The sequence below is a fragment of the Mycetomoellerius zeteki genome, unplaced genomic scaffold, assembly GCF_001594055.1.
Source record: "Mycetomoellerius zeteki isolate Tzet28-1 unplaced genomic scaffold, Tzet1.0 scaffold102, whole genome shotgun sequence".
NCBI lineage: Eukaryota > Metazoa > Arthropoda > Insecta > Hymenoptera > Formicidae > Mycetomoellerius > Mycetomoellerius zeteki.
This window is the reverse complement of record NW_017255933.1, coordinates 1,134,879-1,146,818: the sequence shown is the minus strand read 5'-3', so window position 1 is coordinate 1,146,818 and position 11,940 is coordinate 1,134,879. Positions and strand designations below refer to the sequence as shown.

Below are 11,940 nucleotides of genomic sequence, written 5' to 3'. Positions count from 1 at the left end.
GAGCATATGTCTATAGGACTTTTTTTCTTAGTTTTTTACTCCTCTACACGCTCCCGAAGTTTTGCCATTTAATTTGGAAACACCCTGTATATATATATTTATTTATTTATTTATTTAAGCTTGATGAAAAAATTACGTTTAAAAAAATGTTAAATTATTTAACATTTGCCCCTGGTGGAAAAACGTTGCTGAAATTATTTCACGTTTTGGAACACTTCAACAAAATTTTAGCGTTACAAAAAAATTTCAGTTTAATTTCAGCGATTTTTAGCTGAAAAATTAATTTTCGACAAAATTTTAGAAAAATTTCAGCAAAAATTTCGGGGAAATTTCAGAAAATTTCAGAGAAATTTCGGTTGGATTTCAGTGATTTTTCAGTATGTTAGCTGAAAAATTCACTTTCAGTGAAGTTTCAGCAAATTTTCAGCAATTTCGCTGAAATGTTCCAAAACATAGAATAATTTTAGCGAAACTTTTTCACCAGGGACGTTATACGAATTACACAGCAAGAAATTGCTTGAAGCAAGAAATTATTTTTTAAATGGTTGATCAATTACTTTTATCCAAGAAAAGTTAATTTGATATCTGAAACTAATCAAAAGTTAGATTAAAAATTAGTATTTCCAATTTCAAAGACTGCTTTCAAAAAGTTATTTCGCGTGAAAGTAGCTTGGACTCGGTAGTAGAAACAAATGATGGAAATGATCGATAATGACGGCAATTCTTTGACAGCAATCGCGGAGTAAATTTTTCGTGTCGATTACATTGTGGGAGAGAACCCTGTTTTGTATATTTTTATAATAATATTAGCGTTAAATTGCGAATGTAATTTGCATGTACTTCAACGATTATTACGAAAATGGCAAAGAAGGAAACAAAAACTAGGAGAAAGGGCAGAAGGGTAAAGCCTATGAAAATCGCTGCTCTAGTCGTCTCAGCTATACAGGATCTTCGCGAAACCAAGGGCTCTACACCTAAAAAGATTACAGGATACATTAGTTATGCTTCAAGCATACCTGAACAACGAGTCAAACGACAAGTGAGGGGAATCTAGAATCTTATTTTTGAATAAAATTTCAATATTCGTTCCAATAGTAATTATTATACGTAATTATTTAATTTTTGCTGTGAATAACGCGTGTAGCATGCATATTACATTAATGTACGCCTGTAATGTTTGCGATTTTGATTGGCCGAGTGCTATTAAACATCTTAACAATCACATTATTGACGCAAAACCGTCGTTTTAAGCAAAAAACGATAGCGTTGATTGAAATCAATGTCAGCAATCCTTTTTAGTACTTTTTCTATTTTCACATGTCAATCACTGTCGCAGACATGCATATGTAAACGGCATACGAGTGCCAAGTTCATATCAATTCCGCAAATCGTTCTGAATAACGATATTTTAATGGAAGAGATTTGGAAATTTATTATGGTAACTTCCTTCTGTTTTAATTAGAGAAATTGAAAATTGCGTAATTGCGTCACTTCAAACTTTGACGATTGCACTCGATAGTTGATCTTTTGCGCTGTGTTTTCGCATACGTTTTATCCTAAGCTTAACACAACTTTCACGATAAATTAGGTGAAGGCAGCTTTGAAGCGAGGCGTGGAGTATGGTATTCTGCGACGATACCGTGGTCATTACTTTCTTCCGACTGGCGACGAGTTGGATCGTGCAAACCGTATCGCCATACGATTCGCAAAATTGCCGACACCCGCGCCAACCACATTCGCCAAGTCTAAAATCAAATCTTCTCGGAAGATGAAGGACAGTAAGAGTCCCCAAGGAATTGGTAATAGAACGCGAAAGAGTAAAAAAGTTCAAAAAATCCGCACCCCCTCTGTCTCAGCCAGTCCGAGTTTGACGGATGAAATTGTTGGTGACGTTGCGTCCGTGACTGAGTAAAATTATTTAACAGTTTGTACAGCTCCAGGAAAGGATTTTTTCCCGTGTGATACGACATTAAAATCCTATTCTGCATCCTTTTTGTTCTACTGCGTAACGTGCGTCTGTTTGTGAATAACTGCTATTAACTTTTCATTAAGCAGAGTATAAAAGTGATTTATTGGCAATCAGTTGATTGATATAAATTGTATATGATCGTATTTGTGTATAAATGAATCTATCTGCAATGTTACTGTATTGTATCGAAATATTGCTAAATAATAAGAAGATATATTACAATATTTAAGAATGCTATATGTATTGAGTATAATGGAAGCAAGCATGAGAGAGATAATTTATTGCATCCATTCGTTCATAAATTATTAGAATAATATTTAGATGGTAAATAATTGTATTTGGGACAGAGTTTCATTGCTACTGAAATTTTAATATCTTTTAGCGGAGTAGGATGAACGATAGTATTGGGGACAATCAATCGTAGGAGACGAATCAATCGTTTTCTATTACAACGGTATATCGATTTACCCGACCTGACGTCCCGCCGCTTCCGCTTGCTCGCGCTGTGGCAGAATTAAGTGAAATGAGGAACGAGGTTTTTTTTCGTAAATTGCACCGGAGGCAAGACGACCATTTATAAAAGTTAGGAGCTTCTTACCCGGACCGATAAACTTAATAGCTTCAGAAATTTACGGGGTTTGGCATGCTGAGGAGAAAATTTTGCGCGCCTCTGTTTTCTTGCGATCGATCGCTCGCTACTTCTTCCTTGTTTTATTGGATACATCCACGCCATTACGCCCGCGAAATAATTTTGTTCTCACTCCGTCTTCTATCTCCTCTCTCTCTCTCTCTCTCTCTCCTTCTCTATGTGTACACGTCTTGTAGTGCAATATCTTCGATGGAATGTATTTACGGCGCCATGACGGCGGATTTAACGGCGAGTTGTGTAAGTTACGTTTCCTATGACTATGCGAGAAAACGCAATATAAATTGTAAAAGACGCAAATAATAGTCCGTCAATGATACAAACGCAGTAATGCAATATCGGTCGATACAGCGTATTGAATGGAAAATCTGGTAATTACGATCGATAACTTCGCACGTCGCAGCATGATGTTGCTTCCGCTATCCGATAATGCCTGGATTAATTTGATGCCGGGATCGAATAGCCGCATAATTACGTTCACACGGAAAATGTCGAAGTGCATTCTTTACTTCAAGAACCTCCTGATACCGTAGAAAATTCACTTATCAGACTTAATTCAACTTTATAGATGGAATTCCATTTTGACATGTTAAAACAGATAGATATTAATAACTCTACACTGTAAGTCTAAATAATTAGAATGACACGAGTGCTATTAAGTGACGAGAATATAACATGCGTGATAAATTGTTAGTCGAGTAATGTTAGGAATGCAATAGATAAAAGACAAAATAGTTACTTCTAGACTCGTTCTTTTTGTCACCTTATTTTATCTGCGCGCGCACATTTCTGTACGATGGGTTTCCTTTCTTTTTTGCGGAGTTCACGTGAGTTATATTGGTTTACTTGGAATTTCGGAAGCAAACTGGAATACAGTTGGTGTTTCGTGAATTTGTTTCGAGACGACTGGTCTGGAATTCCGCCGGGATCCGATTAAATTCCGTGAGAGAAATGGTTTTAGTCCCGACGGCCTATAATCTCGAAAGCATAGTCTAGCTATGAACAACGGGTATCATGGGACAATTCGAATCCGTTTAAATGATAATTTGAAAAGCTAGTTGGCATCTAAAGCTCTCGCTATATCGCTAGTGGCCCGTATAACGATCAAATTGAATGACAATGTCGGGCAAACTGAGGATAGTATATATATAACTCTTTGTTGACTAGTTTGCATGCACACAGCTAGTTTGTAATCTAAAAATATTCTATGTGTGTATATTTTTATATTTTAATTAAAATGAATGCACAGGAATTTCTGACCGCACACAGAGATCGACATATATTATTTTAGATTTTACTTGAGACTTAATAATGTCTTTTTGTCACTGAATGCTAGAGGTATTAAAATGTTTTGGTATCCACGCGCGATTATTCCAAGTGAAAACACATACATTTTATCATACAATTAATATCAATAAATTCGAAATAGTTTCCAGATTTTGTTGATTATAAGTAATTAATAGCTCGCGGTTAGTCTGCGCGAGTAGAAACGGAATATCAATAATTCTATTAACATGCATTCCTTTGCAGATAGGGATACGAAGCTATTACCAGATTTCGCTTATGCGACGGTCATGGCGGGGAATGCGTGGCGATTGCGGTAACATAGACTAGAGATTGAGTTTTCCCCGGAGAGTGTGCGTGTCATGGAAAGCGATGAGGGGCTTTATTTCGTGTATACGCTATAATTGTAAGTTGCTCGACTCGGTCGTATCAAGGAGTCCGAATGAATGCCGTTAGTTCGAATTCCGCCGAGCTTCGCGGTTCCGCAACTGCAATTGCGTGGTTCCCGTCGAGCAATACGATCTCGACTGACCTCTACGTTGCTGCTGCTGCTGCTGCTGCTGCTTGCGAAAGAGAAGGGAGATATAGAGTTCCTCTGTATCTAGGAAATTGGAGAATGGGACCAAAAGCAGTTGCAGTAGACTGCAAAGGTATCCGTAGTCTTAAAAGTGGCGAGCTGTAGTGGTGATTACTTGGATTAATCATTTTATTCAGAAATACGTTTAATCCGGGATTGCTCATTGTTCCATGAACATAAATTAAGTTTCATTGTGAGATTACGCGAAATTTATTTAAAATGTATAGTCGCTTGTCGGAGTTACTTTTTCGATAACTTCGACATTCGCATGTGTCTCATATTTCATTAGTCTAGGATCTAGGTCCACAAATTTGCTTTAAGAGGCCGTAAGCCGTAAAGCCTTAAGAAATTGATCAATCACAGTTGAGAAAAATAATCGACTGTGATTGGTCAATTTCTTATGGCTTTACGATTTAGGGCCTCTTAAAGCGAGGTTGTGGACCTAGATTTATTCCTTGTTAAGTATTAATCTATGTATATTATTCGTAGAAGCGACACAACTTTGTCAATCTACGTAAAATTGATAGTAAGAAGGCACGCGGAAGATATATGTCGTAGAATATTTTATGCGGTGTCGTCTTTCACAATGAAATATGTTTTATTGCTATGGGGGATTCTCGTGACGTTAATGGATAAATTCATCGCAGCATAAATTCTGTTGAACGATGTAATCGTGATAATCCAGATAGGAGCTACACGCAAGAGACATTCGCGTCTCATTCTCATGGAACTCGCGGAAGCTTACGGGACGTGATAGAAGCGAATTGTACCAAAGCAGACTTTTGCATCGACGATAGTTCAAATTCATTGGGCTCTGCTCGACATGTTTACGTGATAGTCATCCGTAAGCGGTAGATTGTTTGCACCGGTCATTGCATACGAACGAGATGCGTTCGATGGATCCATATAAGCTTATGTGTTCAGACCGAAATAACCTGTCGCGCTTGATTACGAAGGCTATATTTTTTCCTATACATCAGTAAACCGTATTGGATTCAGTTAATTGGTAATCCGTAAAATCTGTTTGTAAAGTGTATTGATAGATGATTTTATTCAAATACTCTTTTTATCTAAACTGAACAATGAATATTGAAATTTCTCATCTTCATCGATTCATTTTACTCATTTATTGTTATATTAGCGTAACGTAACAAATGAAAAGTGGCGGTAGAATTTAATTTTTATAGAGTTGTATGGTTCAGATCAGTAATTATACATTATTTGGACTAAATAGTACAATGCTAATCATTTGAAATCCTGTTGCATGCACAGGAACGTGTAAGATAATAGTTTCATGTGCTTATATTTCAACACATATTCGCAGGATAACGTAGGCTATAGTATAATAGCCGCAAACATACTTGACCGCAAAATCGCAGTTTACTTCAATAGCTATTCATGTTAAAATGAAAGATTAAAACACTAGACAATAATTTCTTCAATTTACCTAACAAAAGTATATTTAATGTTTAATTTCTAATGTTCTAATATTTTCAGATAGTTTAAATTTAAAGATTATTTTTCATTTTTTGAAACATGATTTACGTTTGGCTTTTTACATCATGAGATAATTGAAGTGACTTAGAAATTGTATTGACTGTATCGTTCAAACACGAATAGCTTTGTAAACTGCGGAAATGTTTTATTCGTGAATTATCTCAAGATTAAATTTTCGTACAAACGGTAATGAACGCACGGTAGCTCGCGCTGCTCACAATTTCCGCCTGAAGTCGTAGGAGGTATTAGTTCGAGTTACAGAGATGTTGGCGTCTTCGGAGTTGCAATTGCACGGCAGAAGCAACGTAATAACTTCTATTGCACGTGGGACACGATTGCCTTGTATTGTTGCGATGTCCGCGGGAATGTAAGGAGATTTACTCTTGACTAGAAATGAATCGGTATCCTGGTAACTACGTCCATAATTGCGTCAATTAATGATTTATCCATGACGTACTCAGTGTCTCGTTACCTATTACGCTACCGAATGCACTAATGGTTTTAATGGCCGATGTCATTTAAGAGAATGCGAATAATTATCTCAAATTAGTAGCTTTAACGTAGTTATTCTGGTTGTTAATTAATGCATCGTATTCTCAACAAAATGCGTAATAATATAATAATATCAGGTTTCAGCAAACCTATATTACCATACGTATACATTATCTCATTATATTCCTATTCTCCTTCTATAATTCCATGTCTGCAAATAATACAAGTTCGCCCAGGCTGAAGGGGTGTGGAAATCCTGTCGTTTGACCATGCGAGGTCTTGGAAGCGGCTCGTTGCATCCGCAATCGCGCGTATTAATCGATTCCCTCAGGAATACATCAAGCAGAAGACGGTTGGAGACCAAAGGGTCACTGTGCACCTCGTGTGCGAAACGAGCCTTTAGAGCAGTAAGCTGGCCAAACGGAATGCATGACGTTTCTACGATCCATGATGCCTTTTGTGGTACCTACCTAGCAATGGTAATTCTCTATATGCATATATATTCAAATATATACAAACGGTAAATACAAACGGTATTACTTCTTTTCAGCTGTCACATAATATTACTATAGATGAAAGATTTTAAGAAATATAGTATTTGTATTGAGTTAAACGAAAATTGATATAAACGTCAATACTTTTTATATATAAGATTGTGAGAAGTAAAAAGAATTTTGTGTAAAAATGTTTTAAGTCCGAGCAAGGATCTAATAACAGTCATAATGTGCTCTTGCTCGGAGACTTAAAATATTTTTATACAACACCACATTTTTTATCTCGCGATATTATTATGTGCAAAAAGTATTGTCGTCTGTATGTTAACTTTGTGTTACTTACGACAAAAAAATATTATATTTACAAATATCATATACGTCTCTCTAGATTTCTATAATGATATTATATTATGCAGCTGTATAAGTGGAATGTTGAAAGCGTGTCAGGTTTTCTTTGTGGGTAAAATGTTGTAACGTTCGAGTAACGATTATTTACCAAGAATCATTGATGCTTTTTCTCCCTTTTATGCAATTATATGTCGTCGTATTGGCGGCAAGTATCTGGAATAAACATGAGATGCAAAGCGCTAATATAGAGCAAGTACGGTGAAGAGCAAACGAAAGCAGCGATAACAATGAAGTGTACTTTGGAACGCGCTCATTCGCGCGATGAGAAATGCGCAAACGTGCGAAGCAGGTCGTAAAGTAAGGCGAGTAAACAGTAAAGCAAGGCGTGTAAATATTCCAGAATATTCCAAGTTTCATTTTACTAGGGAGAACTGTAGTACATTAATGCAAGATTCAATCATTACTGCGATTAATTTACGATATTTCTGGATAATATTTCTTCGATTTGTTAACGTAAATTATTTGAGCTATTAGAATGCACTGTCCGCGTCGCGCATAGCATCATTATTCTATTTTAAATTCAAACCAAACGAGCATCAGGTGAACATATTTCCACGTATAATTTTGTATTATATCACATATGCGATATACAGATATCGGATAAATTCTGAAAGTTGCGATGGCAAATAATTTCGTTGCATTCGAGAGAATTACGTTGCACGAAATCGTCCCGCAATTTAGTTAGGTGAAGCGACATTTGTATTACTCGAGCGAACACTTTTAGATATTAATATATACGAAGTAGTTGTATAGTGTAGTGGCGTGATTGTGCAAGCTATACGACTACCATTAAAGTGATAGAGTGCGCAATCTATGGCCCAATATTTTCTCAATTTCTACGTGCAAACAAGATAATCGAAATGAGTGTCAATAAAGAATGCATGCTTCACTATTATATTGCCTCTTAGCCGAGCACAGATAACTCGTGTTATCCTCGAAAACTATAGCCGGTCTATCAAGTCTCGTAGCTTTTACTGTTACGAGCTTTATATAGCTTGTCTACAGCGAAAGCTACAGAAAATATTTTCTACGGATTGCTTGCTCGTTGGCATTATTATTATGATTGTTTAAACTTCTTATTAATATTGTTCTTCTTCTTCTTTTTATTATTTTCGAATGCATATTTAACGCGATAGCAGATACATTTCATTGCATTTATGCATGTTGAAACATTTTGCTCGCATAAATGTTTGAACGATTTGACAGTTTCACGGAACGACAAAAAGTTCCGTCGAATTCACTGGACAAGCATTGCATATTTTATAAAATGTCATCACGTAGAGGATATGTTTGCTTTTGTAAACGGAAATGTTCATCCATTTCTGTTTTCTATCTATACAATTCATTTTATATTCATGATATCCTTAAATGTCTTTGACGTAAAATCATTTCTTTTTAATAAGAATTTCTATTGTTTAAATTATATTGCAGAATTTTGATAACATTACGTAACATTTACATCTACTCTCTTACGATTGCTGTATACCGCTCTTATTTCGGTCGTTTACTCTCGATATCTCTTGTTTTCTTTTCCCCTTCTGGTACGAGACAGTCGACCAAAATTAAAGCGTTCCAGAATAATGAAGTTAAAGTCTCGGCACATTTCCGCATTTCCCCTTTAGTCCGCTGGGAGGAAGCTCGCTAGAGGACAAAGACAGTGTCGCGGTGAAACGGAGAAAAATAAAGCCAGAGGTAGAAAAAGGTGGAGGAGCAGGCACGTCCTTTCGACCCAAACCACCCTCACATCTCTCCGCTGCACCAACCGCCAATGGCCACGTTCCGCCCTGAACACTGGTTAGCACTGTCGCCTGCGTCCCTTTCTCTCTCATCCCCGCAAACGACCACATGCGAACGCGTAGGTGATCATGGATCGACACACATACACCTGGATAAAATGGCGTATTCACTAAAAGGGTACGAACACCGAATACGAGGGAGTACAATGCGTGCTCGTTGAGGACGGTATAGTGGGAAAATGGATCCGGTTGAGGAGACGTTCCCCGTACATACAAAGTACAAATCGGGGTTTGCGTGCACCGTTGCCCTTGGAAAAGTTGAAATTGTTTTTTATCTTTTCCATGTAACTTTGATGTAACAATCAAAACTTTATCGTAAATACTAAAGAGAAGCTAAATCGTTTTCTAGTCTTTTAAATTTCTAGTGAAAAGACACGTCGATTTGTATTTGAAATTTTCGTTTCGTAAAATTGCAAATACATTGCAAATTCCCGTTTTGTATAGATCTTAAATATGTACTTTTTGCTTAGTTTTATGCATTTTTGTTATACAAACATGTAATTCTCGAGATGATATCTCGATTTGCTTGAAACGACGTGTTGTGAATACGTATGGGGAAGCATTTAAGAGAAAGAAGAGGAAAACAACGCGTTCGATTACGGCACATCGTAATATATAGTTCCACGCTCGCACAGGGGAAAGACACTCGCCTCCTAAATTTCTCTTAAGCCTGCTGAGTGAAAAAGGGAAGACCGAGGAAGAGCTCTCTGATTTGATAATACCCTGCGGATTTTGCGGTGGGTTTGGTACACGATGTTTCTTCGTGATTTATTCTGCGATATCACGTGTATGGTGAGCAAATGAATTTTTATGAACCATCGGTCAGAATGTCCCCATAAAGATTTAAACGGTTCAATCGATAGAAAAACATTGGTTCGTATTCATGCTAAATCAACTCTAAATATTACTCGCTTCTGGATTTTATCTATCTTGTGTACATTGAAAATATCATGGACGGCTGCTTTTATTTCGTTGGTTCGATGATTTGATTTAAGTTCGCCTTTAGAATCATTTGGAAATCTGCCCGATGTTCAGGATTAAATATTAATAACGTTTAAATAATTCAACAAGAAACTTGAAAAGCTTTATTTCTTTAACACGGATACTTTCTGACAGTTTTATTAAAAATTAATGTTTAAATCTGAAGTTTTGTAGAGAAGTTAACTATCTAGACTTTTTTGTACGTTAACCGTTCATAAATTTAAGAGTCTCGCAAAGTGCTGAAATATTTCTGCGCAGAATTTTATGCCAAACTTATAAAAAATGGTAAAAAAAAGATTATTCGTTGAATGACCTCATAATTTTGTGTACAGCTTAATCTATTAAATATCAATATATTATACACACAATATCACACACACATATTAATAAAGTATAAAAGATATATATCCTTAGTAGAAATTTACACAGTAAAAGAATTTGTATATTTGTGTTGGAAACGGTCTACTCACGTTTGTGTTAACAGTTTGTGTTGAATTTTTAACATATTTACGTGTTAATTTAACATAATGTGATTATGTTATTTAAAGATTTTTTGTGAAATTGATATTCAATGTTTCTTAGTGTCAAAATGATACAATTTATGAGAAAGTGAACAAGTAACATAAAAATAATGTTTTAAAACGTAAATTCTAAGACAAATGAATGAAATATGTATTAACTTAACATATCATAAATGTTAATTTTCTGGGGAAAAAAAAAAAAAAAAATCTCACGGTATGTTTACAAACTGTGTCGATGTTATCTTTCTTTGTATTTATTCTCTTACATAATATTTGTATTATCTTCTAACATATTCATCTTGTGTAAAATTAACTCAAAAATTTGAGTGGACCACATTTGAGACATGCGATTTATATTAAATTCAACACATTTTTTCCAACTGTATAGGATAGAATCATGGCATGATAATTAATGTACAACAATATGCAATTTCTTTATTTTATAGAAAAAGTTGTAATATTTTTCACGTTATAAATAAATGGTAAAAACAAATATTATATATATAAAATTTAGATAATTAAAACATATAACAAAACGTCAGAGAGAAAAGAAGGGAGAAGAGAAATGTAGAAATATTAAAAATAAATACCTACGGACATATAGAACAAATAATTCAACAAATAATAGCACCTATATTTCACACACTACGGACGACAGAAAAATAGCAAACGAAAGAGATGATAAATGTGAAGCTTCAGGAACGGAGCTATCTTTACCTTAAATCGCAATATTTCGCGAAATAGAAATACAAAAAAAGGTAAAATAGTGCATCATGAAAAGTAAAATAAATTCAATGGATACGCGTTTTGGCGCTTCATTCATATATACATGTTGATGGTATGATGCCAAAAGTTCGATAAATTACATTTTTCAAGGGTACAACATTTTTCTTGTGCATTATGCAATACTTTATTGATATCTTTCCATCACGACTTTACTTCGCGATGCAGCATTGAATTTTTGAAATATGCTGTATATACACTTGCAGACATAGTTTTACTAGTATTGTTGAACGAGCAGAACGACATTGTTCTTGTCTGCTATCTTTGTAATTTCGTTTACGCGATGACATAAGTAAACATCGATTTCCATGCAGCATATGAGGGGTAGCGCGAGATGATGGCCTCTCTATGGAGAAGCTGTAGTTAGCAATATAACTTCTCCGAAAACGAGTATGCCGTTTTTCGCGGCGAATCGCATTCGTCAGTCACTACTTCCGTTCACTCCATTTTTCGTCCGGTCTTCGTCGCCTGGCTTGAAAACGGCCCTCTTCC

At 35.7% G+C, this 11,940-nt stretch overlaps 1 protein-coding gene across 1 annotated transcript; it reads left to right on the top strand.

Annotated features, from left to right (window-relative positions):
* The first annotated feature begins 709 nt into the window (after positions 1–709).
* On the top strand, positions 710–2,076 carry LOC108732097 (uncharacterized). The gene is made up of 2 exons (XM_018462737.1): positions 710–1,039; positions 1,589–2,076. Exons 1-2 carry the CDS (start codon positions 860–862, stop codon positions 1,910–1,912), a joined length of 504 nt encoding a protein of 167 aa, XP_018318239.1. The 5' UTR covers positions 710–859; the 3' UTR covers positions 1,913–2,076.
* Positions 2,077–11,940: the final 9,864 nt, after the last annotated feature.